The sequence below is a fragment of the Oncorhynchus mykiss genome, chromosome 25, assembly GCF_057628025.1.
Source record: "Oncorhynchus mykiss isolate SJ-2025 chromosome 25, ASM5762802v1, whole genome shotgun sequence".
NCBI classification, from domain to species: domain Eukaryota; kingdom Metazoa; phylum Chordata; class Actinopteri; order Salmoniformes; family Salmonidae; genus Oncorhynchus; species Oncorhynchus mykiss.
In genome coordinates this window covers 60,798,600-60,822,500 of record NC_143046.1, presented here as the reverse complement: position 1 = coordinate 60,822,500, position 23,901 = coordinate 60,798,600, and the positions used below count along the sequence as shown (strand labels likewise).

The 23,901-nt window shown below is 45.2% G+C and overlaps 1 protein-coding gene across 4 annotated transcripts in view; it reads left to right on the top strand.

The window, feature by feature from the left end:
* LOC110505402 (AT-rich interactive domain-containing protein 1B) overlaps positions 1-23,901 on the top strand; it is a 229,487-nt gene that overhangs the window by 59,686 nt on the left and 145,900 nt on the right. For all 4 annotated transcript variants that reach the window (XM_036962211.2, XM_021584599.3, XM_090220667.1 and 1 more), the window contains exon 4: positions 4,718-4,840. In XM_036962211.2, the coding sequence (XP_036818106.2) occupies positions 4,718-4,840 (123 nt within the window). The remainder of the gene's footprint in view (positions 1-4,717; positions 4,841-23,901) is intronic.

Below are 23,901 nucleotides of genomic sequence, written 5' to 3'. Positions count from 1 at the left end.
TGTGTACATGGATTTTATAATGTCGTATGTTTTACCCCCAACACCACTTTCCATCAATTTGTATAGCAGACCATCATGCCAAATTGAGTCAAAGGCTTTTTGAAATCAACAAAGCATGAGAAGACTAAGCCTTTGTTTTGGTTTGTTTGGTTGTCAATTAGGGTGTGCAGGGGGAATAGGTGGTCTGTTGTATGGTAATTTGCTAAAAAGCCCATTTGACATTTGCTCAGTACATTGTTTTCATTGAGGAAATGTACAAGTCTGTTGTTAATGATAATGCAGAGGATTTTCCCAAGGTTACTGTTGACGCATATCCCACGGTAGTTATTGGGGTCAAATTTGTCTCCACTTTTGTGGATTGGGGTGATTAGTCCTTGGTTCCAAATATTGGGCAAGATGCTAGAGCTAAGGATGATGTTAAAGAGTTTTAGTATAGCCAATTGGAATTTGTTGTCTGTATATTTGATCATTTCATTAAGGATACCATCAACACCACAGGCCTTTTTGGGTTGGAGGGTTTTTATTTTGTCCTGTAGCTCATTCAAGGTAATTGGAGAATCCAGTGGGTTTTGGTAGTCTTTAATAGTTGATTCTAAGATTTGTATTTGATCCTGTATATGTTTTAGCTCTTTATTCTTTGTTATAGAGCCAAAAAGATTGGAGAAGTGGTTTAACCATACATCTCCATTTTGGATAGTTAATTATTCGTGTTGTTGTTTTAGTGTTTTCCAATTTTCCCAGAAGTGGTTAGAGTCTATGGATTCTTCAATTACATTGAGCTGATTTCTGACGTTCTGTTCCTTCTTTTTCCGTAGTGTATTTCTGTATTGTTTTAGTGATTCACCATAGTGAAGGCGTAGACTCAGGTTTTCCGGGTCTCTATGTTTTTGGTTGGACAGGTTTCTCAATTTCTTTCTTAGATTTTTGCATTCCTCATCAAACCATTTGTCATTATTGTTAATTTTCTTCGGTTTTCTATTTGAGATTTTTAGATTTGATAGGGAAGCTGTGAGGTCAAATATACTGCTAAGATTTTCTACTGCCAAGTTTACACCTTCACTATTACAGTGGAACGTTTTACCCAGGAAATTGTCTAAAAAGGATTGAATTTGTTGTAGCCTAATTGTTTTTTGGTAGGTTTCCAAACTGCATTCCTTTCATCTATATCACTTCTTAATGTTACTCAGTTCCTTTGGCTTTGATGCCTCATGATTGAGTATTGCTATGTTCAAGTAGACTGTGATTTTGCTGTGATCTGATAAGGGTGTCAGTGGGTTGACTGTGAACGCTCTGAGAGACTCTGGGTTGAGGTCAGTGATAAAGTAGTCTACAGTACTACTGCCAAGAGATGAGCTATAAGTGTACCTACCATAGGAGCCCTTTCGAAGCCTTCCATTGACTATGTACATACCCAGCGTGCGACAGAGCTGCAGGAGTTGTGGCCCGTTTTTGTTGGTTATGTTGTCATAGTTGTGCCTAGGGGGGCATATGTGGGAGGGACTGCTGTCACCTGCAGGCAGGTGTTTGTCCCCCTGTGTGCTGAGGGTGTCAGGTTCTTGTCCGGTTCTGGCATTTAGGTCGCCACAGACTAGTACATGTTCCTGGACCTGGAAATTATTGATTTCCCCCTCCAGGATGGAGAAGCTGTCTTCATTAAAGTATGGGGATTCTAGTGGGGGTGATATAGGTAGCACACAGGAGGACATTTTTCTCTGTTAAGATCATTTCCTTTTGAATTTCTAGCCAAATGTAAAATGTTCCTGTTTTGATTAATTTAATGGAGTGGGTTAGGTCTGCTCTATACCAAATTAGCAAACCCCCTGAGTCCCTTCCCTGTTTCACACCTGGTAGTTTGGTGGATGGGACTACCAGCTCTCTGTAACCTAGAGGGCAACCAGTGGGTCCGTCTCCTCTATAACCAGGTTTCTTGCAGGATGACCATGTCTGTATTACCGATTTCTTTGGTGAAGTCCGGGTTCCTGCTTTAGGCCAAAGGCAGATGACCTCAGGCCTTGGATATTCCAGGATGATATAGTGAAGCCTTTGTGTTCCATAAAGTATCGAATGTTGTTGGTCGTGTGGTTTGGCCTCAGGCCACTAAGTGTGAGCAGAGCCTGCTGAGCATCTGGTACATGGCTTGGCTTGGGCTAGTGTAAGAGTGGGTGTTGGGCCTGTTTGCCCGCTCACTACCTGGGCGTATGTGTGACTTCCATGCCGAGGCTCTCTTTGTGGGGGTGGGGTGCATGGGGTGGGCAGGAGGGGCATTGGTCTGATCTGATCTCTCTCTCTGTCTCTCTCCCTCGCTCTCTCTCTCTCTGTCTCTGTCTCTGTCTGTCTCTCTCTGTCTCTCTCTCTCTCTCTGTGTCTTTCACATTTCTTCCTAAGTAAATAATTGACTAGTCTTTGCAGTGTCTCTCCTGTTTTCTATTAAGTTAATGTAGTGATGCGTGTGTGCCCTTGTCCGTCTGTCTATCTGCCAGTGTGTACACTAGTGGAGTGGTGAGTGTGTGCCCGTGTCCGTCTGTCTATCTGCCAGTGTGTACACTAGTGGAGTGGTGAGTGTGTGCCCTTGTCCGTCTGTCTATCTGCCAGTGTGTACACTAGTGGAGTGGTGAGTGTGTGCCCGTGTCCGTCTGTCTATCTGCCAGTGTGTACACTAGTGGAGTGGTGAGTGTGTGCCCTTGTCCGTCTGTCTATCTGCCAGTGTGTACACTAGTGGAGTGGTGAGTGTGTGCCCGTGTCCGTCTGTCTATCTGCCAGTGTGTACACTAGTGGAGTGGTGAGTGTGTGCCCGTGTCCGTCTGTCTATCTGCCAGTGTGTACACTAGTGGAATGGTGAGTGTGTGCCCGTGTCCGTCTGTCTATCTGCCAGTGTGTACACTAGTGGAGTGGTGAGTGTGTGCCCGTGTCCGTCTGTCTATCTGCCAGTGTGTACACTAGTGGAGTGGTGAGTGTGTGCCCGTGTCTGTCTGTCTATCTGCCAGTGTGTACACTAGTGGAGTGGTGAGTGTGTGCCCGTGTCCGTCTGTCTATCTGCCAGTGTGTACACTAGTGGAATGGTGAGTGTGTGCCCGTGTCCGTCTGTCTATCTGCCAGTGTGTACACTAGTGGAATGGTGAGTGTGTGCCCGTGTCCGTCTGTCTATCTGCCAGTGTGTACACTAGTGGAGTGGTGAGTGTGTGCCCGTGTCCGTCTGTCTATCTGCCAGTGTGTACACTAGTGGAGTGGTGAGTGTGTGCCCGTGTCTGTCTGTCTATCTGCCAGTGTGTACACTAGTGGAGTGGTGAGTGTGGCCAGACCAGTCTCAGGATGTCTGCATTACATACTCTTCAAGTGGATGACTTCCCCTGTCTTCGTCTCTGTTTACTTTGGGAAGTGCTGTGTGTTTGTGTAAGGAACATTGCTGTGTGTTTTTACAAGGAAAACAGCTGTATATTTGTGTAAGGGGCGTCATGCTAAATGAAGGGTTGCCTCTGGTGTGTGATGTAATAAAGCTGTAGGTTGGCATGGTGCCACTGTAGAGTAGAGTGTACCCTGGTACCCTGCCTAGTGCACTGTCCAGGGAGGCTCTATGTCATTAGGCTTCACCACCATAGTACTAAATATAGAACCACGTCTATTTGTTTGGGAGTACTCAGCCTCGCTGCTGTTGTAGTGAATGACCTCCTGAGGTTATTCAGAGCCACTTAAGTCATGTCAAGAGATTGTACAGACGATGTGTTTGTGGTGTCCGTGATTGGGATGCCAGCAGAGAGAGAGGTATCCTGTACCCCGGATAGAAGCATCCTTCCATTGTCCTGGTGGCTGTCTGATAACTGAACACCATGTAGGATGATCTGACTACTCAATGAAAGGAACTAAATTAGAAACATTACATTTTTATCTCTGGAAAGTAAATTGGTTTACAGACCTAATATGGTTGTGATTATAGTTAAGAGAAAACAATTTGGGGGAAAGGATAAAGGTGTGTTTCTCAAGATATCAGATTTGGTGGAATAGACTACTGTTGATGGGGTGTTTTGGTGTATGCGTTTGTGTGACAATAGATTCACCCACGCTTGTGTGTCCACCAGTAAGTAGGTGGTTTATTGTCGCGTATTGGGTTGTAGTGTGTGTGTGTGTGTTTGTGTGTGTGTTCGTCTACACTCTGTGGCTGTGCTGCAGTAGTGTTGCTAGGCTGTCATGTCTCCCATGCTAAACAGTGTGTCCAGCAGCACTCAATTAAAACCTAATTACAGTCTGGTATTACTGTCCTGTATTTACTTCTATCTATCTGGTCCACTGCCTGACTGGAGGACACTCAGCTCCACTCTGCCTACATACCTAACACACACACACACACACTGACTGTACCTGAGGTTTCAGAGCTTGACAGGCATTCAAGCCTCCTTCACAGCTGGTCAAAACATGGAGGGAGGCTAGCTCACTTTAATTCATCATGTGCAAAGCTGCTGTTAGAGCTCTGCTCCATTCATCAGACCCCTGCCCCCTGAGACACACACTCTAATGCATGATGTCATTTTCTGTCAATCCCCCCCTCCCCCATCATTTTTTCTCTCTATATACTCTATTCCACTCATTCTCATTCTCTCTCTTCTCTCTTTCTGCTTTCTCTCTCTCTCTCTCTCTCTCTTGCTATATCTTGCTCTCTCTCTCTCTCTCTCTTTCTTTGTCTTTCTCTCTCTCTCTCTCTTTGTCTTTCTCTCTCTCTCTCCAGGAGGCTCCGCAGGAGAGCTACAGAGGCAGCACCAGGAGTCAGCAGCATGTCCCAGGGAATTCTGGGAAGGCCAACCTTGAGGACATGGGTCTGATCCCGCAGGACTGCCCCTCCAGCCTCCCGGTGAGTGACAGCTCTCCCAGCCAATCCCCACCATTACTAAAGTATAGGAGTGTCACTTTAAAAAAAGTCACCTTATTTGAGTGCGTAAAATATGTAAAACGTAGTAGACAAATACAAACTGTATTTGTGTTTAATGAAAGAAACAGAGGGGGAAGAGAAAAGCAGTGCACCCTTTCTCTTCCCTCCGCTTCCTCTGTGCTCCCTGAGCTGTCAGTGCACGATTGGTGGAGAGCTCTGTCACTCAGGGTGGGATCAGAGCTACGCTCTTCAATCAAACAATCCGATTCCCTTTAGGCTCCTCTTCCCCCTCAGTCTCTGAGGGCAGACCTAGATTTCACTGCCCATTTCAGATCTAATGCCCACATTGACACTACACCACTCTGTTGTGTTTGCACTGCCTACATAAGTAGAAATGGGCACCTTAGATTGGGCTCTGCTACACTAAGTATTGTTAGAGTGGAGAGGAGAAGAGGAGAGGACTTGAGGGGCGAGAAGCAGAGAGAAGAAAAGAGGAGGGGGGAGAAGTGGAGAGGAGAGGAAGGGAGAGGAGGGGAGAGCAGAGGAACTGGGAGGATGGGAGGGAGAAGCGGAGAGGAGCAGGGAGAAGCGGAGAGGAAGGGAGAGGAGAGAACAGGTGTACTAGGGTAATATTCTGAGCTGGATCCTGCCCTTTACACTCATTTGTTTAATTACAATGAGCCTTGTCAGTGCAATAGTCTCTCAGCTAGTCAAGATGGAGGAGGTAGTTCAACACAGGCACCATCAGACTCACATTCCTTTCTCTCTTCCTCTCCTTCATTTACTCTGTATTTCGGTCCCTATCATCTCCCGCTTTTCTCTCGTTCTCTCCCTTTTAACCGTCTCCCTCTTTACGGAAGTGTAACCCTCTGCGGTCTCTGTCTGTCACATGCTGCCTGTTTTACCTCTCTCTCTCTCTCTCTCTCTCTCTCTCTCTCTCTCTCTCTTTCACCCTCCTTTCTTTCTCTCCGATCCAATATCTCGCTGCCATTCCCTAGCTCTCTCAACATCGTCCCTCTCTTCCTCTCTCTTTAAGCATTCCCCCTCTCCCTCCCTCTCCTCTCAATGTCTCTGAACCTCCATCATGAAAGTTTTTTTTGTAACTGAGAGATTGCGTTGATGTGTCAGTGTGTTCCCAGAGTGTCTCAGCTCAGCCTTCACTACACTACCAGGCACATCACATCAGTTCACATTATGTTGCTTTAATCCCAGCATCGCCTCAGAGCAATTTCTGGACTATTCCCAACCATAGAAACAGATAGACTAGATGTTAATCTGCAGGGATGTTTGGCAGGTGTATTTTGTTTCTAGAACGCCCATGCGTTGGTTTTCTCTTTGTGTGTGTGTGTGTGTGTGTGTGTGTGTGTGTGTGTGTGTGTGTGTCAGGAAGCAGCCAGAACCGTTTTCTTTCACCTGTCTGATGTTGGGTCTGAAGCTCCTGTCATCTCCCCACTGGGGGAACCGAGGGTCGGGGAACTCTACTATGACTGTGATATGTGGTTGTCCCACCCAGGTGTCTTTAGATGAAAGCACTAACTGCAAGTCACTCAAATGGAAATAGTAATGGAACTGTCCTGTTATTGTTTCTGATTGTGCTGTAATGTGTGTGTGCATGTGTGTGTGTTTGTGTGGGTGTGGGTGTGTGTGTGTGTGCGCGTGCATCTACTCAAGCCTGGACACTTATTCACTTTTAGCCTAACTTTTAGCTTCACTTTTAGCAGTGGTGTTGGGTTGATCTTTACCTTGTGAGAGCAGCTTCCAGCCCTGACACCTGAGGCTGTGCTCCAGTGAAGCCTGTTCCTCTCGTCTAGTCTGAGCTTTCACACGCTGCCTACTGTAGCCTTGCCGTTCCAGTCAGTACATGTTGCCCTGCTCTCTCCTCTCCTCCCCTGACAGCCAGTCAAGCAGTCAGCCTGCTCTGTTCTGTTTCCATGACAGGGAGTGGAGGGGGAACCATGTGGAAAGAGTGGGAGAGAGACAGGGGGGGGGGGGGGGGGGGAGTGAGGCAAAATGGACTCAGACACCTTTGAATCACAAGTTGTATGAAATGTGTAGTTTTTAGGTGTAATGTTTTTTCCAAACCCTAGATAATGTGAGTAACACACAACTCCGACCTTTCACATTCCTCACATACATGGTGGTGTGATGCTCTAACTGTGGTGGTCTTAGCCAGACTCTCATGAAACAAAAAAGAAAAATAGAATGACCACTCTCTCTCCCTCCTCCTCTCCTCTGTTTTTCCCACTGCTGCCTGGGTCATGATTGACAGGGCGCAGCTGGGGAGGCCGATACCCCCGCTCCTTAAACACACACTTCACACGCACACACACTTCACACACACACACACACACACACACACACACACACACACACACACACACACACACACACACACACACACACACACACACACACACACACTCCCCCTCAGTCTGTGTGTGTGTGTGAGGAACATGCCATGCATGCTCCCTATGTTCTCCCCGTGTTCTCTTCGGAGCTGTAATGTCACAGAGGGGTTAGGGCTCTGCACTGTGGCCCACTCAACCCCACTGCATGCTGGGAAGGGAGGTAAAGGGAGTGAGGGAGAAAGGGACAGAGGAGGAGGGAAAGAGAGCCTCGGAGACGGGGGGGGGGGGGGGTACTAGTGCATCATACTGTATCCAGCTACCCAGTTAAACTGCTCCTCTGCTGCCTACTCTTAGTCTACTGTGAAATACTGTACAAGGGTTAGAAGAGAAACACTGTTGTTTGTGTATTACACACACAGTATTTTCCTATGATCAATATTCTGTCAAGTGCATTTTGCTGAACTCATGCAGACCTATTTTCTGTTTTGGGCACACACATGGCTGCTGTCGCACACTTTGTACCCAAGTCTTGCTCCAGGCCAGACATGTGAACCTGGCTTTACTTAAAAGGCACCCTGACTGACTTGCTTCTGAAGGGTTACTACTTGAGCTTGTTTAGCAGCGTTTAGCTTGGCGTCAGTCCCTCTACATCAATGATTCATTGGGAAGCAGACTCATGTCCTGGCTCTGTATGGAGTAGGATAGCAGGCATGACCAGAGGCTGTAGCAATTCTCACAAAATAGGATGTTATGAAAGGGACTCTCCATTCTCTAGTTGGAGTCTGTGTGGGATTAGCTGCTGTGGATCTTTTAGAAGTATACAGTGTGCTGTTCTTCTAGAACAGTGGTTCTTAACCTGGTTGGAGTTACTGAACCCCACCAGTTTCATATGCACATTCACCGAACCCTTCTTAATTGGAAAAATAAAATATGATTTTTTCAAATTCAAAACATAGGTATATATTTTACCGATGCACAAAATGAACCGTGCATCAACATCACTGTGTTCAAAGAACAAAATCATCAAAACATGATTTTCACACAAAAACATAATAATGAATATTTACTGCAAATCAGTGTGACTTCTGCTGTTGCCTTTCAGAGACCAGTTCAGAAATGTGCGGCTTCACCTTGGCAAGTGCCACTCTCATGTCATTTTCGCAACAAAGTCTGTTCCTTTTCTTCGTTTTTATGTCCAGCATCCTCGAAAAGGATTGCTCGCAAACGGTATGAAAATCTCCAGAGCTTTCTTAGCAATAACAGGGTACGTTACCATTTGTTGACACCAAAACGTTGAAAGCGTTGTTGTTCTGAAGAGTTGCTGTTGAACCTGGCTCTGCTGAATTTCAATGATTTCATCGAGGTATTCATCATTGACATCTGTTGTCTCAACACTAAACGTGAACGTCTCTCTCACCCATGCTGGATATGACTCTCTTGTAGGGAAGTATCCGTCGAGAGACTTTGCAAGCTCATCTAAGTGCGTGGCAATTGCTTGCTTCAGTTCCGCGGGTACAGAAATGTCTCCGATTCCAGATACATCTTCGATCTTACTTACACAGTCGTCCAGCAGGGGAAAGTTTGCGAAGTTATCGTTCTCTGTTCGTCGTTTCCAATAATGGTAGCTTTTTTTTGAAAAGCCTTCAGGTTTTCCTCCGCTTCGATGATGTTGACTCCACCGCCCTGCATCTTTTGATTGAGATGATTGAGAGCTGCGAAGATATCAGCCATGTACGCTAAAATGAGAATGAACTCAGAATTTTTGAAGCAATCTGCATGACAATGTTGGTGCTCTTGCAAAAACAGGGCTAATTCCACACGCACGGCAAAAACCCGATTCAGCACCTGTCCCCGGGATAACCACCGAACGTTAGAATGGTACAGAAGTACCTCGAATTCAGAGCCCATTTCTTTACACAGCTCACTGAAGATGCGGTGCCTCAGAGCACTAGTTCTCACATAGTTCACGCATTTCACTACAATTTTTAATACTTCTGCCAGTTTTGGAGGCAAGGTTTTTGTTACCAACGCACGCCTGTGCAGAATACAATGCGTAACAATGATGTGTGGTGCATCGGCTTTCACTAGCGCACCAAAACCAGACTTTCTTCCCAGCATGACTGAAGCTCTGTCCGAACAAACTGCAGAAACCATATCCCACGAAAGATTGTTGTCTTTGAAGAAGTCATCCACAAGTTTCTTCACATCGGCTGCCTTAGTTGTTGTTGTAAGAGGCTTACAAAATAAAATAAAAATTCCTTTATCACGTCGTCTTTCACATAGCGCACGAATACAGCAAGCTGGCTTAGATTGGAAACGTCTGTGGTCTCGTCCAGTTGAAGGCTGAATTTTGCCGGGCTTGAAATCAGATCTGCAACTACTTGAGCCAAGATGTCTTTGCTCATGTCCTCTATTCTGTCGCTGATGGTGTCATTTGAAAGAGGAATTTGGAATAACTTAACTTCAGCCTCTTTTCCCAGCATGATATTCCCCATCTTCAACACAGCTGGTTTTACGAGTGTTTCACCAATGGTGTGTGGTTTGCCCTGCTTTGCGATCAGGTAAGCAACTTCGTACGATGCTGTGAGGATCGGTTTGTTGATGGGTACAAAGCCGAGAACAGGCAGAGTAGCCTTTTCATCGAATCTGGCTCTCTTCACCTTGAATTCAGCGAGCGTTGCGTTCTTGTATTTTCCATCTCCATGCAGCTTAAGGAAGTGTTCTCTTAGTTTTGCCGGTGCTAGACTAGAATTGCTCAACTTGGCATTGCAAATCATGCAGTTAGGACGCTGACTCCCATCACGTTCCGTTATACATGTGAATCCATATTGCACATATTCGTCCGACCACTTTCTTTTTTTGCTCGACATAATAAGTATGAAGGGATTAAAATATTAAGAAAGAAATCACAAGACGTACCATCACGACAGTCACAAGTTGACTACTGGGCGCACCAAATTCCCTGCAGCACAGATAGGCCAAGCGATGTAGCGTGATCACCTGCAGCCAATGATGGCCAAGCGGGGCGGGGCGTGTCATCACGAATCATATGAGTCGGATGTGTGTCTTGACCTCCGGCCGAACCCCTGAGACTGACTCACCGAACCCCTGGGGTTCGATCGAACCCAGGTTAAGAACCACTGTTCTAGAAACTCAAGCATCAGTTGTGGGGTGACTGGTTTCCACAGTGTGGTATTCCTTGCTCAGCCCAACTCACAAACCAACATAGTTCCATAGAAACTTTGCAGGTGCTGTTGGGCTGTGTGTGTGTGTCAGGGTTTCCTTTAGGAAAATGTGGCGCAAGACACCCGCAGCATTTTAATTTGCCCGGACATTTGAGGAATTGACCAGACCCATATGCATTGGGTGGGTAACCTGATTAGTGCGTCCACCGACGGCGCTCAGAATGACCTAAATCACATTTAAATTATGGTAATTCATAGTAACAGAACATGCAAGTTGAGGATGCAACTATGTGCAGTCTTTCTTACCAAATTCGGTTGCGCACTTTGAAGACGTTAGAATAACTGTCCACATGTACTTTCCCTCAGCCCACAAGATGAGTAATTAACAGCAAAATCACTAGCCTATGTCAATGCACTATCTTCATAGTAGAAAAGTTGACCTGTTCTATTGGTCAGCTTGTCGAGAAAGAAATAGCCTATTCCAAACAGACTCTGGGACAGTTGTGGGACGATAGAGCCCACATTCATACAACCAGTAGGCCTAGGCAAAAACAGATATATATTTTTTAAGCAATGTGTCTGAAGCAACAGAGTTAGCTTAACGTTTAGCTTAAACTGTTGATAAACGATTATTCTTTCACATTATACGCGCAGCAATGCGCACAAGGCAGTAGGCTACACGCAAATGTTCGTTCCATAATACAATGAATGGGAAAACACTCTTGTCGAAGCGCACCGAACATGCGAGCGGTTTCATGTGACAGAGATGAAAATATCCGTTAGAAATGTAGAAAGAGGGGAGCTGTAATATGCAACAACTAACATGGGTTGCTAGTATGATTAGGATTGTGCCTTTGGCTACTGGACAACGAAAGAAAGTTTATATAAAATCATTTCCATCACGGATATCGTCTGATTTTGGCTAGGCTACTTTGAAGCAAGGTAATATGTGGTAAAACGTTCAGGGGTTTCAAACAATTAAGTATAGGGTTTCAAAGCTCAATGCAAAGTGGTGTGTGACGCGCGGATGAAGTCTGCCTTCCTTTGCCTATGCGTTTGCTGTTCGAGATGCTGTAACTCTTAAACTGTCTGACAGATTTTCCGCTCAAAGACCGTACCGCCTATCTGAATGTGGTACGTGTCTGATAAATAAGTAATGTAAAGAATATACTGTACACACTTGCCAATTGAATTCCATGAAATTATGCAAATTCATCTATAGACTGATAAGCATGACCAGTCAAATGTATTTCCATCGACTGGTATTTCTGACAATGAGTAGGCTAAAAAGCATGATTTCACAATGGGAATTTTTATTTTACTCCTGGACAATTTTTATTTATCGGATTTTTTTTAAATCCGCCAAAAGCAGATAAACCCTGGTGTTTGTGTGCGTGTGTAAGTTAATTAAGTGTGTGTGCAACAAGCTATCACAGTTTCCCTTCAAAATTCGACGTATTATGGGTGAACTCTATTTTCCACGAATTAATTCTGCGTGGTTACAGGGATAATTCCGCGTAGTTACTGGGTTAAAACAGAAACAACTCAAAGGGTTAAGTTTAGGTATTCATTCTGAGTGGATAAGGTTAGGGTCATGGTTTGGGAAAGGCTTAAAATAAAATAATTCTAAAAGATGCGCTATTACCATAAAGTATCATCAAGTATTCTCACGGCTTGCTGGAGTATTGTGAACTGTGGTGGCCTAGTGGTCTAAGCAGCACGCTCTGGCTCTGAGCAGCACCAGCATCAGTGCTGGGCACTCATTTATGTTGCTGAAGGCATATATCAACATTCAAGGGACCTTTTTGGAAATCACTGTCTATTTCTAGTGATCAGTCGTGTGTGTGTGTGTGCGTGTGCGTGTGCGTGTGTGTGTGCGTGCGCTAGCAACAGGAAGCAGCAGAGCGTCAGACCAGGTCAGGGGTGAGCCTGTTCAGCTGTGGAGGAAGACTGTAAACTCAGGACCTATCCCCTTCCCTTCGCTCCACTGAACCCTAACACAGGACACACACACACTATATATATTTAATTTCTTCAGAGTGAGGCAAGATGGAAACAGAGAGGGATGAACCTGGTTAAGCAAACACAGCTCAGCTCTACTGGCGCCTCTATACTACCCCTCACACCAGAGGAGAGGAGAGTGAGACGAGGAGACTGGACTGTAGCACCCACTCAGATCAAGGGGAACAGTTTAAGGCCAATTTGAGAGAGCGAAAGGGAGAGCTGTGACTGTTACCCAGAACAGACATACAATGCCTTGCAAAAGTATTCATCCCCGTTGGCGTTTTTCCTATTTTGTTGCCTTACAACCTGTAATTTAAATGGATTTTTATTTGGATTTCATGTAATGGACATACACAAATATTCCAAATTGGTGAAGTGAAATTACATTTTTTTATTGTTTCAAAAAATTCAAAACTTAAAAAATGGTGCGTGCATATGTATTCACCCCCTTTGCTATGAAGCCCCTAAATAAGATCTGGTGCAACCAATTACCTTCCGAAGTCACATAAAAGTCCACCTGTGTGCAATCTAAGTGTCACATGATCTGTCACATGATCTCAGTATATACACCTGTTCTGAAAGGCCCCAGAGTCTGCAACACTGCTAAGCAAGTGGCACCATGAAGACCAAGGAGCTCTCCAAACAGGTCAGGGACAAAGTTGTGGAGAAGTACAGATCAGGGTTGGGTTATAAAAAAATATCAGAAACTTTGAACATCCCACTGAGCACCATTAAATCCATTATTAAAGAATGGAAAGAATATGGCACCACAACAAACCTGCCAAGAGAGGGCCGCCCACCAACACTCACAGACCAGGCAAGGAGGGCATTAATCAAAGAGGCAACAAAGAGACCAAAGCTCCACAGCGGAGATTGGAGTATCTGTCCTTAGGACCACTTTAAGCCATACACTCCACAGAGCTGGGCTTTACGGAAGAGTGGCCAGAACAAAAGCCATTGCTTAAAGAAAAAAATAAGCAAACACGTTTGGTGCTCTCCAAGAGGCATGTGGGAGACTCCCCAAACATATGGAAGGAAGTACTCTGGTCAGATGAGACTAAAATTGAGCTTTTTGGCCATCAAGGAAAACGCTATGTCTGGGGCAAACCCAACACCTCTCATCACCCCGAGAACATTTTCCCACAGTCAAGCATGGTGGTGGCAGCATCATGCTGTGGGGATGTTTTTCATCGGCAGAATTGAAGGAATGATGGATGGCGCTAAATACATGGAAATTCTTGAGGGAAACCTGTTTCAGTCTTCCAGAGATTTGAGACTGGGACGGAGGTTCACCTTCCAGCAGGACAATTACCCTAAGCATACTGCTCAAGCAACACTCGAGTGGTTTAAGGGGAAACATTTAAATGTCTTGGAATGGCCTAGTCAAAGCCCAGACCTCAATCCAATTGAGAATCTGTTATGACTTAAAGATTACTGTACACCAGCGGAACCCATCCAACTTGCTGGAGCAGTTTTGCCTTTAAGAATGGGCAAAACTCCCAGTGGCTAGATGTGCCAAGCTTATAGAGACATACCCCAAGAGATTTGCAGCTGTAATTTCTGCAAAAGGTGCCTCTACAAAGTATTGACTTTTGAGGGGTGAATAGTTATGCACGCTCAAGTTTTCAGTTCTTTTGTCTTATTTCTAGGTCTTTTTCACAATGAAAAATATTTTTGCATCTTCACATTTACAACGTGTAAAAAAATATATATATAATTTTTTAAATATTTTTTTATAATGAATTTGACCCCCTTTTCTCCCCAATTTTGTGGTATCCAATTAGTAGTTACTATCTTGTCTCATCACTACAACTCCCGTATGGGCTCGGGAGAGACAAAGGTCGAAAGCCATGCTTCCTCTAAAACACAACCCAACCAAGCCGCACTGCTTCTTTAACACAGCGCGCATCCAACCTGGAGGCCAGCCGCACCAATGTGTCGGAGGAAACACCGTGCACCTGGTGACCTGGTTAGCACGCACTGCACCCGGCCCGCCATAGGAGTCGCTGGTGCGCAATGAGACAAGGATAACCCTACCGGCCAAGCTCTCCCTAACCCGGACTACGCTAGGCCAATTGTGCGTCGCCCCACGGACCTCCCGGTCACGGCCGACTGCGACAGAAACTGGGCGTGAACCCAGGGTCTCTGGTGGCACAGCTAGCACTGCAATGCAGTGCCCTAGACCACTGTGCCTCCCGGGAGGCCCTATCCATTTTAATTCCAGGTTGTAAGGCAACAAAATAGGAAAAATGCCAAGGGGTGAATACTTTTGCAAGCCACTGTAGAGAGAGAGAGCTGTAACTACTATCCAGAACAGAGAGAGAGAGCTGTAACTACTATCCAGAACAGAGAGAGATAGAGCTGTAACTACTACCCAGAACAGAGAGAGAGAGAGAGCTGTAACTACTACCCAGAACAGAGAGAGAGAGAGAGCTGTAACTACTATCCAGAACAGAGAGAGATAGAGCTGTACCTACTACCCAGAACAGAGAGAGAGAGAGCTGTAACTACTACCCAGAACAGAGAGAGAGAGCTGTAACTACTACCCAGAACAGAGAGAGAGAAAGCTGTAACTGCTACCCAGAACAGAGAGAGAGAGAGAGAGCTGTAACTACTATCTACTACCCAGAACAGAGAGAGAGAGCTGTAACTACTATCCAGAACAGAGAGAGAGAGAGCTGTAACTACTACCCAGAACAGAGAGAGAGAGAGCTGTAACTACTACCCAGAACAGAGAGAGAGAGAGCTGTAACTACTATCTACTACCCAGAACAGAGAGAGAGAGAGCTGTAACTACTACCCAGAACAGAGAGAGAGAGAGAGCTGTAACTACTACCCATAACAGAGAGAGAGAGAGAGCTGTAACTACTACCCATAACAGAGAGAGAGAGCTGTAACTACTATCCAGAACAGAGATAGAGAGCTGTAACTACTATCCAGAACAGAGAGAGAGAGAGCTGTAACTACTACCCAGAACAGAGAGAGAGCTGTAACTACTACCCAGAACAGAGAGAGAGAGAGCTGTAACTACTATCCAGAACAGAGAGAGAGAGAGCTGTAACTACTACCCATAACAGAGAGAGAGAGCTGTAACTACTACCCAGAACAGAGAGAGAGAGAGCTGTAACTACTACCCATAACAGAGAGAGAGAGCTGTAACTACTACCCATAACAGAGAGAGAGAGCTGTAACTACTATCCAGAACAGAGATAGAGAGCTGTAACTACTATCCAGAACAGAGAGAGAGAGAGCTGTAACTACTATCCAGAACAGAGAGAGAGAGCTGTAACTACTACCCAGAACAGAGAGAGAGAGCTGTAACTACTATCCAGAACAGAGAGAGAGAGAGCTGTAACTACTACCCAGAACAGAGAGAGAGAGAGCTGTAACTACTATCCAGAACAGAGAGAGAGAGAGCTGTAACTACTATCCAGAACAGAGAGAGAGAGAGAGCTGTAACTACTACCCAGAACAGAGAGAGAGAGCTGTAACTACTTCCCAGAACAGAGAGAGAGATGTAACTACTACCCAGAACAGAGAGAGAAAGCTGTACCTACTACCCAGCACAGAGAGAGAGAGAGAGAGCGAGAGCTGTAACTACTACCCATAACAGAGAGAGAGAGCTGTAACTACTACCCAGAACAGAGAGAGAGAGAAAGCTGTAACTACTACCCAGAACAGAGAGAGAAAGCTGTACCTACTACCCAGAACAGAGAGAGAGAGAGAGCGAGAGCTGTAACTACTACCCAGAACAGAGAGAGAGAGCTGTAACTACTACCCAGAACAGAGAGAGAGAGAGCGAGAGCTGTAACTACTACCCATAACAGAGAGAGAGAGCTGCAACTACTACCCAGAACAGAGAGAGAGAGCTGTAACTACTACCCAGAACAGAGAGAGAGCTGTAACTACTACCCAGAACAGAGAGAGAACACACATCTAGAGGAGAGAATCAACCATGGTCTGTCTATGGTCTGTTTAGATATAGTTTAGAGGCTGTTTATACAGAACATTGGTGTATAACCTGTACAAACTGTATTTATAATTATTTGACAATATTTTAAGTTGACAGTAATTTTATTTCACAATGTCTGATATATCACATGCCTTACTTTTATGATTATGCCTCTCCTGCCATTCATTCCAATTAGACGGGTTGGGATTTCTCCCTGACCAATATGGCTGCCATTTTCACCCCATTCTGTAACTTTGAGGGTTTATTTGCTGTATCCCCTCTAGAAATTGAAAAGGATCTCTATGGCAGAGACATTCAATCCCCACCTGGATCAAGATCCCTGTTGCCTAAATTGTTGTGTGCGTAAAAATATATATATATACTGCTCAAAAAAATATTAATTTTTCGGAGTGGTTGAAAAACGAGTTTTAATGACTCCAACCTAAGTGTATGTAAACTTTCGACTTCAACTGTACATTCTTTAAAATTGCACCCCGTGTGTGCACTTTGGGTAATACCGTATACACCAGTATGGTACAGAGACGGTATGAACATCTGGATACTGCCCAACCCACGTGCATGTGTGTGAATGTCAGAGTGGGGCTGCTGTAAAACTAACACCTTGTAAACTGGAGGTGACATGAAAGAAGAGGACAGATAAAGAACAACACACACACACACACACACACACACACACACACACACACACACACACACACACACACACACACACACACACACACACACACACACACACACACACACACACAGGGGAACAAGTGAAAAAGCAATCCCCTTCCAGCTGGTATGGCAGCAGTGTATGTATTTCACTAGAGTACAGGGACATACTAGCACTACTGGCTTGGGTAATAGGCCATGTTCGCAGTTCCTGCCTTTGTCTGTGTGGGGAATCCCAGATGGGATGGCTGGGTGTGGGGTGGAGTCAGTTGTCTATGTGAGAGAGGTAGAGGAAGATATAGATAGTACCCTTATCTCATCTACCACACTCCCCCTCTCTCTTGTTTTCTTCAGCAGGGAATAGCAGGCAATGTCCAGAGGCACGAGTGATATCCTCCCTGGTCGTACTCTAAATACCCTATACTGCTATATATATATATATAAATCAACCCCCCAGTAGAGGTATCAGAGTGATTCAGTCCACCCCCCCCCCCCCCCCCCCCCCCCCCAGGAGAGGTACCAGAATGGTTCAGTCCACCTCTCCTCCATTTTCCCATCAGCAGTCTTTCAGTCCACCTCTCCACCATTCTCCCCCCAGGAGTGGTTCAGTCCACCTCGTAACCTTCCTGGATATTTGTATAATTCATCATCAGCTGCCTGCCTGCCAGCTAGCGCCCGCATCGAAATATTCTCACCACTCAAACTGGCTGTTGGAAGTCTGAAATTACATCTGTCTTTGAAGTTGGGCACACTGTTAGGGTTGCTATAGCGACAGAGATGGGGAGGGGGACTAGCGACCTCCTCGGGAGGAAGGATATGCATGAGATACGCAGTGAATTGTCCTGATGGTATTATTGTGATATTATTACCATCTCATAAGTGCCTACTGTTACTTGTTAGGTTATTAGTGGTTGACAACATTTGTCTTCCCCGGCGCACACACTTCCTGCCTGACATTCTCCATTAGATCCATTAAGCTCTGGATCTGACGCCTGAATGTCTTTCTTGAGACAAAAATACAACTTCTTATTAATGTTGTTTTATTGGTGGTATGCGTAATCACACACACACACACGCACACGCACACGCGCACACGCACACGCACGCGCCCGCACACACACACACACACACACACACACGCACGCACGCACGCACGCACGCACGCACACACACACACACACACACAGACTACCCCACAGTTTGTTTGAGCTCCTAATATTCCACTAACAAATGGAATATTAATGTATTTTGCTGTGCTGGGGATGCAAGGGGGCTGTGGGTGAGAAAGAGGCAGCGTTGTGGCGAAGGGGTGGAGGATGAGAGCAAAAGCCTAATCTAAGACCTAGTACTCTATGACTGTTGATGGAGAGAGAAAGAGCGAGAGGGGGGAAAACATTTCATGGAAAAGCTTGACCAAATTTGTTTCGCCGCAATTTGTATGTTCCCTGCATGTAAGGAATCATAAGAGCATGAGACAGAGAGAGTGAAAGAGTGAAAGAGCGAGGGATGTGCTAGAGGTGGTGAGGGAAGGAGAGGAGAGAGGCTGGTGGGGGGGTGAAAATAATGTTCCATTAATGCAGAGCGGAGCTTGTGAAAGTCCCGGCGCCAATCTGCATTTCCCCAAAGTCTCAGCGTTATACATTTTTCATGAACACTGAGCGGGAATTAGAGACGGATTGTTGCTGCATCTCGCTACTCGTGGTCTGAGGCTATGGAGAGACGAGAGAGAGGCCGGGGGTGGTAGAGAGAGCGAGGAAGGGGGTATAGATAGAGTAAGAGGGACAGCAAGAATTAAGTAGAAGAGGGAGAAAAGAAAGAGGGATGAAGGGAGAGATGCCCTTATGGGTGGCTGGTGCAGCTCCATTGTACCGGCAGGGTACTCAGGTTGTTCTCTCTCTCGCTCTCTCGCTCTCTCGCTCTCTCTCTCTCTCTCTCGCTCTCTCTCTCTCTCTCTCTCGCTCTCTCTCGCTCTCTCTCGCTCTCTCTCTCTCTCGCTCTCTCGCTGTTAGTATTCTTTGTGTACTAAGGGCCTGTGCGGCTGGCTGCCTATACAGGGTGCTAAGGATTGGAGCTGAGAAGGTATGGATCTAGGTCTAGGGGCTATAGGAGCTATACGCATATTGCAGGGGTGTAGGAGAGATGTTTTGGTAGTTTGACCTCTAGCCCCTTCCCAACAGAGAGCCCGCCCCACAGTGGCCCCCTAGTGGTTGTGCAGCTGCGGTCCCTGTCAATCACCAGGCAGTGCATTGTGGGAGTTTGACTACAGCTCACCAGTTAGAAACACAATTAGAGGTGTTTTCTCTCTCAGACAACACACTAAAGACTGGGTTGTTGCAGGGGAAAGTGACTGGGAATGTTTTTCGATCTGTGTCGAGGGGAGCATCAAGGAGTGCTGAACACACACACTCAAACACCCAGATTTGGACTGCTTGATGCTTTTCTCACAGTTGACTTCACACAGCAACATTACAGTACTGGCTCAGTGCCACTTTCTCTGCAGTTTCCCACAATGCTCTCTGTGCAGGAGTTGATTCTGTGACTGTAACATGTCAACACACACTCACTAGCACTGAGCGATGAACCAACATTTGTTATTTTTCCACTTTTAAACAACTAATTGACTGATGTCGGTTCAATTATTTGAGTTCCATTTCGTTGTTTTTTTCTCCCCCTGTGAGCTCAATGCGCAATTTTGTCAGACAGCACAGACAGACGCTCTATAAATACGATGACTTGGAGTTAAATAATAGTCATCAAATAAAACAAATGTAGTATACACAACAACGTAAATATTTTATTAAAGTAAAGTAATGATGGTTAATAAGTGATGAGCTTATAATGGACAGTCACGACCATCATGGGACTTTTATTCATTGTTTTATTCTGTGTTGTTACAGCATCCACCCCACATAATGCATAGTGCATTTAATGTTCATTTGTTTTTATCTAAACCGAAATCGAAAAAACAGTGATCCATTTTTAAAATAATCGAACCGAAACCAAACTGACCTTAAAAAACGCTAATCGTTCAGCACTGAACCACACACACCACCGGCAGCGTTAATGCATAGTCTCACTGCTGCGCCCGTCCTAGTGTGCAACAATTAATCATATGGTGAACGCTGAAACAATGCAAGCTTTAGAAAACAGCATGTTTAAATCTTTTAAGAAGCATTTAATTATCCTCCGACCATGACTGGCGACGCCCGCAGCCTCCGAGGCACGCACACCGCAGGCTCACCGTACGGCCTGCTGGGACGGCCACCACACCTGTAAGGCATGTCTCTCTTAAGTACCTCACACACACACCTCACATACATACAGGCATATGGAAGGGTGTACTCTATCTGTATGGCGTTTTAGAAAGGACCCACAGTAGACTTAAAACAATAGATTCAAACTAAAAGGGATTTTAAAAAAAAACCTTCATATTCATCATCTCCAGCACCACCTCAACATCAACATATGTGAAAATGGCGCACTTCTATGACATCATCAACCAATTATTAGGCAATTAGTAGACAATGCCTACTCATAAGTGATTAAAATCACACGATGCACACCGATGACGTCATTGGAAATAGTTATCTTCCTGTATTTTATTTACTACAGGACATAGAACCACATATGTTGATGTTGGGGTGGTGCTGGATATGAAAGGTTCCTTTAATAGAGCCCAATCCTGTGTCCTCACTATCTACTAGTGTCTACAGGACTGACACATTTTTTTCTCTGGTGTTTTTTTGGACTCGTCTCAGCCTCTGTGTAGATGATGTGTGAAATGATGTCTGTAAAGAGGCCAATTAAAGCCGACTTATCTGCTGTCACCACGACACACACTGACACGGAGGGGGACAGGGACTGTCACCAGCAGCATGGAGTGTGCGACTCAGAGCTGTTCCTTCGCAGCCTCTCCTGACCTTCGGAGTGTGACCGTATCCAGCCAGCTCTGGTTAGGCAGCCACCCAAGCATAGGATTCTGGCCATGCTCTGGCTTCTCTCTTCTCGCCTTGTCTCCTCTCCCCCTTACCCCTCCCCTCCCACCCCCTCTGACCCCAATATCATCCAGACATGGTCTATAGGGGAAGAATGGGTCTGTTATTATGGCCCCTGTCCATCTTTCTATAAACCCTCTCAAACACTGCCTTATAGCTGGGTGCTGATTGACGTGGAGTCAATCTCGCCAGCACCACACACACACACAGGCACACACACACCACCGGCAGTATGATCATGTTTTCATACTGTTTTACCCACTTTATATGTATATACTGAATCCTAGTCATGGCTCTTCCTATGTACCTATTGCTGTACATACCTTTTCTATTAATATTCTGTCCATACTGTCTCTACACACCATTATATGTACATATACAGTACAAGTCAAAAGTTTGGACACACCTACTCATTCAAGGGTTTTTCTTTATTTGTACTATTTTCCACATTGTAGAATAATAGTGAAGACATCAAAACTATGAAATAACAGATATGGAATCATGTAGTAACCAAAAAAGTGTTAAACAAATCAAAATATATTTTAGATTTTAGATTCTTCAAAGCAGCCACCGTTTGCCTTGATGACAGCTTTGCACACTCTTGGCATTCTCTCAACCAGCTTCACCTGGAATGCTTTTCCAAAAGTCTTGAAGGAGTTCCCACATATGCTGAGCATTTGTTGTGTATAAAATGAGCTCCAAAAGTATTGGGGCAGTGACACTTTTTGTTGTTGTTTTGGCTCTGAAATCCAGTTCTTTCGTTTGAAATGGTACAATGACTGAGGTTAAAGTGCAGACTGCTTTAATTTGAGGGCATCTTCATCCACATCAGATGAACCGTTTAGAAATTACAGCACTTTTTGTACATAGTCCCCCCATTTTAGGGGACCAAAAGTATTGGGTTCAACTCACTTATGTCTATTTAAGTAGTCAAAAATGTAACATTTGATCCCATGCATGCTGTCACGGCTGTTGAAGAAGAGGACAGAGGTGCAGCGTGGTGAGCGTACATGGTCTTTTTATTAGACAAGACGCCGAACAAAACAATAAACACTACAAAACAAACCGTGAAGCTACAGGCTGTGTGCCATAAGCAAAAGTCAACTTCCCACAAAGACAGGTGGGAAAAAGGGCTACCTAAGTATGGTTCTCAATCAGAGACAACAATAGACAGCTGTCCCTGATTGAGAACCCTACCCGGCCAAAACATAGAAATACAAATGATAGAGTATAGAATACCCACCCCAACTCACACCCTGACCAAACCACAATAGAGACATAAAACAGGATCTCTAAGGTCAGGGCGTGACACATGCAATGACTGCATCAAGCTTGTGACTTTTTGGATGCTTTTGCCGTTTGTGTTGGTTGTGTTTCGGATGGCAGTGCATTCGGAAAGTATTCAGACCCCTTGACTTTTTCCCCCTTTTGTTACGTTACAGCCTTAATCTAAAATGGATTAAATAAAAACATTTTCCTCACCAATCTACACACAATACCCTATAATGACAAAGTGAAAACATGTTTTAAAAATGTTTGCCAATGTATTAAAAATAAAAAACAGAAATACCTTATTTACATAAGTATTCAGACCCTTTGCTATGAGACTCGAAATTGAGCTCAGGTGGATCTTGTTTCTATTGATCATGCTTGAGATGTTTCAACAACTTAATTGGAGTCCACCTGGGGTAAATTCAATTGATTGGACAGTATTTGGAAAGGCACACCCCTGTCTATATAAGGTCCCACAGTTGACAGTGCATGTCAGAGCAAAAACCAAGCGACGAGGTCAAAGGAATTGTCCTTAGATCCCCGAGACATGATCGTGTTGAGGCACAGATTTGGGAAAGGGTTCCAAAACATTTCTGCATTATTGAAGGTCCCCAAGAACACAGTAGCCTCCATCATTCTTAAATGCAAGAAGTTTAGAACCACCTAGACTCTTCCTAGAGCTGGCCACCTGGCCAAACTGAGCAATCAGGGGAGAAGGGCCTTGGTCAGGGAGGTGACCAAGAACCCAATGGTCACTCTGACAGAGCTCCGGAGTTCCTCTGTGGAGATCGGAGAACCAGAAGGACAACCATTTCTGCAGCACTCCACCGATCAGGCCTTTATGGTAGATTGGCCAGATGGAAGCCACTCCTCAGTAAAAGATACATGACAGCCCGCTTGGAATTTGCCAAAAGGTACCTAAAGACTCTCAGACCACAAGATTCTCTGGTCTGATGAAACCAACTCTTTGGGCTGAATGCCAAGTGTCATGTTTGGAGGAAACCAGCAGCATGGAGGTGGCAGCATCATGCTGTGGGGATATTTTTCAGCGGTAGGGACTGGGAGACTAGTCAGGATCGAGGGAAAGATGAACAGAGCAAAGTACAGAGAGATCCTTGATGAAAACCTGCTCCAGAGCACTCAAGACCTCAGACTGGGGCAAAGGTTCCCCTTCCGACAGGACAACAACCCTAAGCACGCAGCCAAGACAACAAAGGAGTGGCTTCAGGACAAGTTTCTGAATGTCCTTGAGTGGTCCAGCCAGAGCCCGGACTTGAACCCGATCAAACATCTCTGGAGAGACCTGAAAATAGCTGTGCAGCGATGATCCCCATCCAACCTGACAGAGCTTGAGAGGATCTGCAGAGAAGAATGGGAGAAACTCCCCAAATACAGGTGTGCCAAGCTGGTAGCTTCATACCCAAGAAGACTTGTGGCTGTAATCGCTGCCAAAGGTGCTTCAACAAAGTACTGAGTAAAGGGTCTGAATACTTATATAAATGTGATGTTTCAGTTTTGTATTTTTAATACATTTCTAAAAGCCTGTTTTTGTTTTGTTATTATGGGGTATTGTGTGTAGATTGATGAGGGGAAAAAATGGTTTAATACC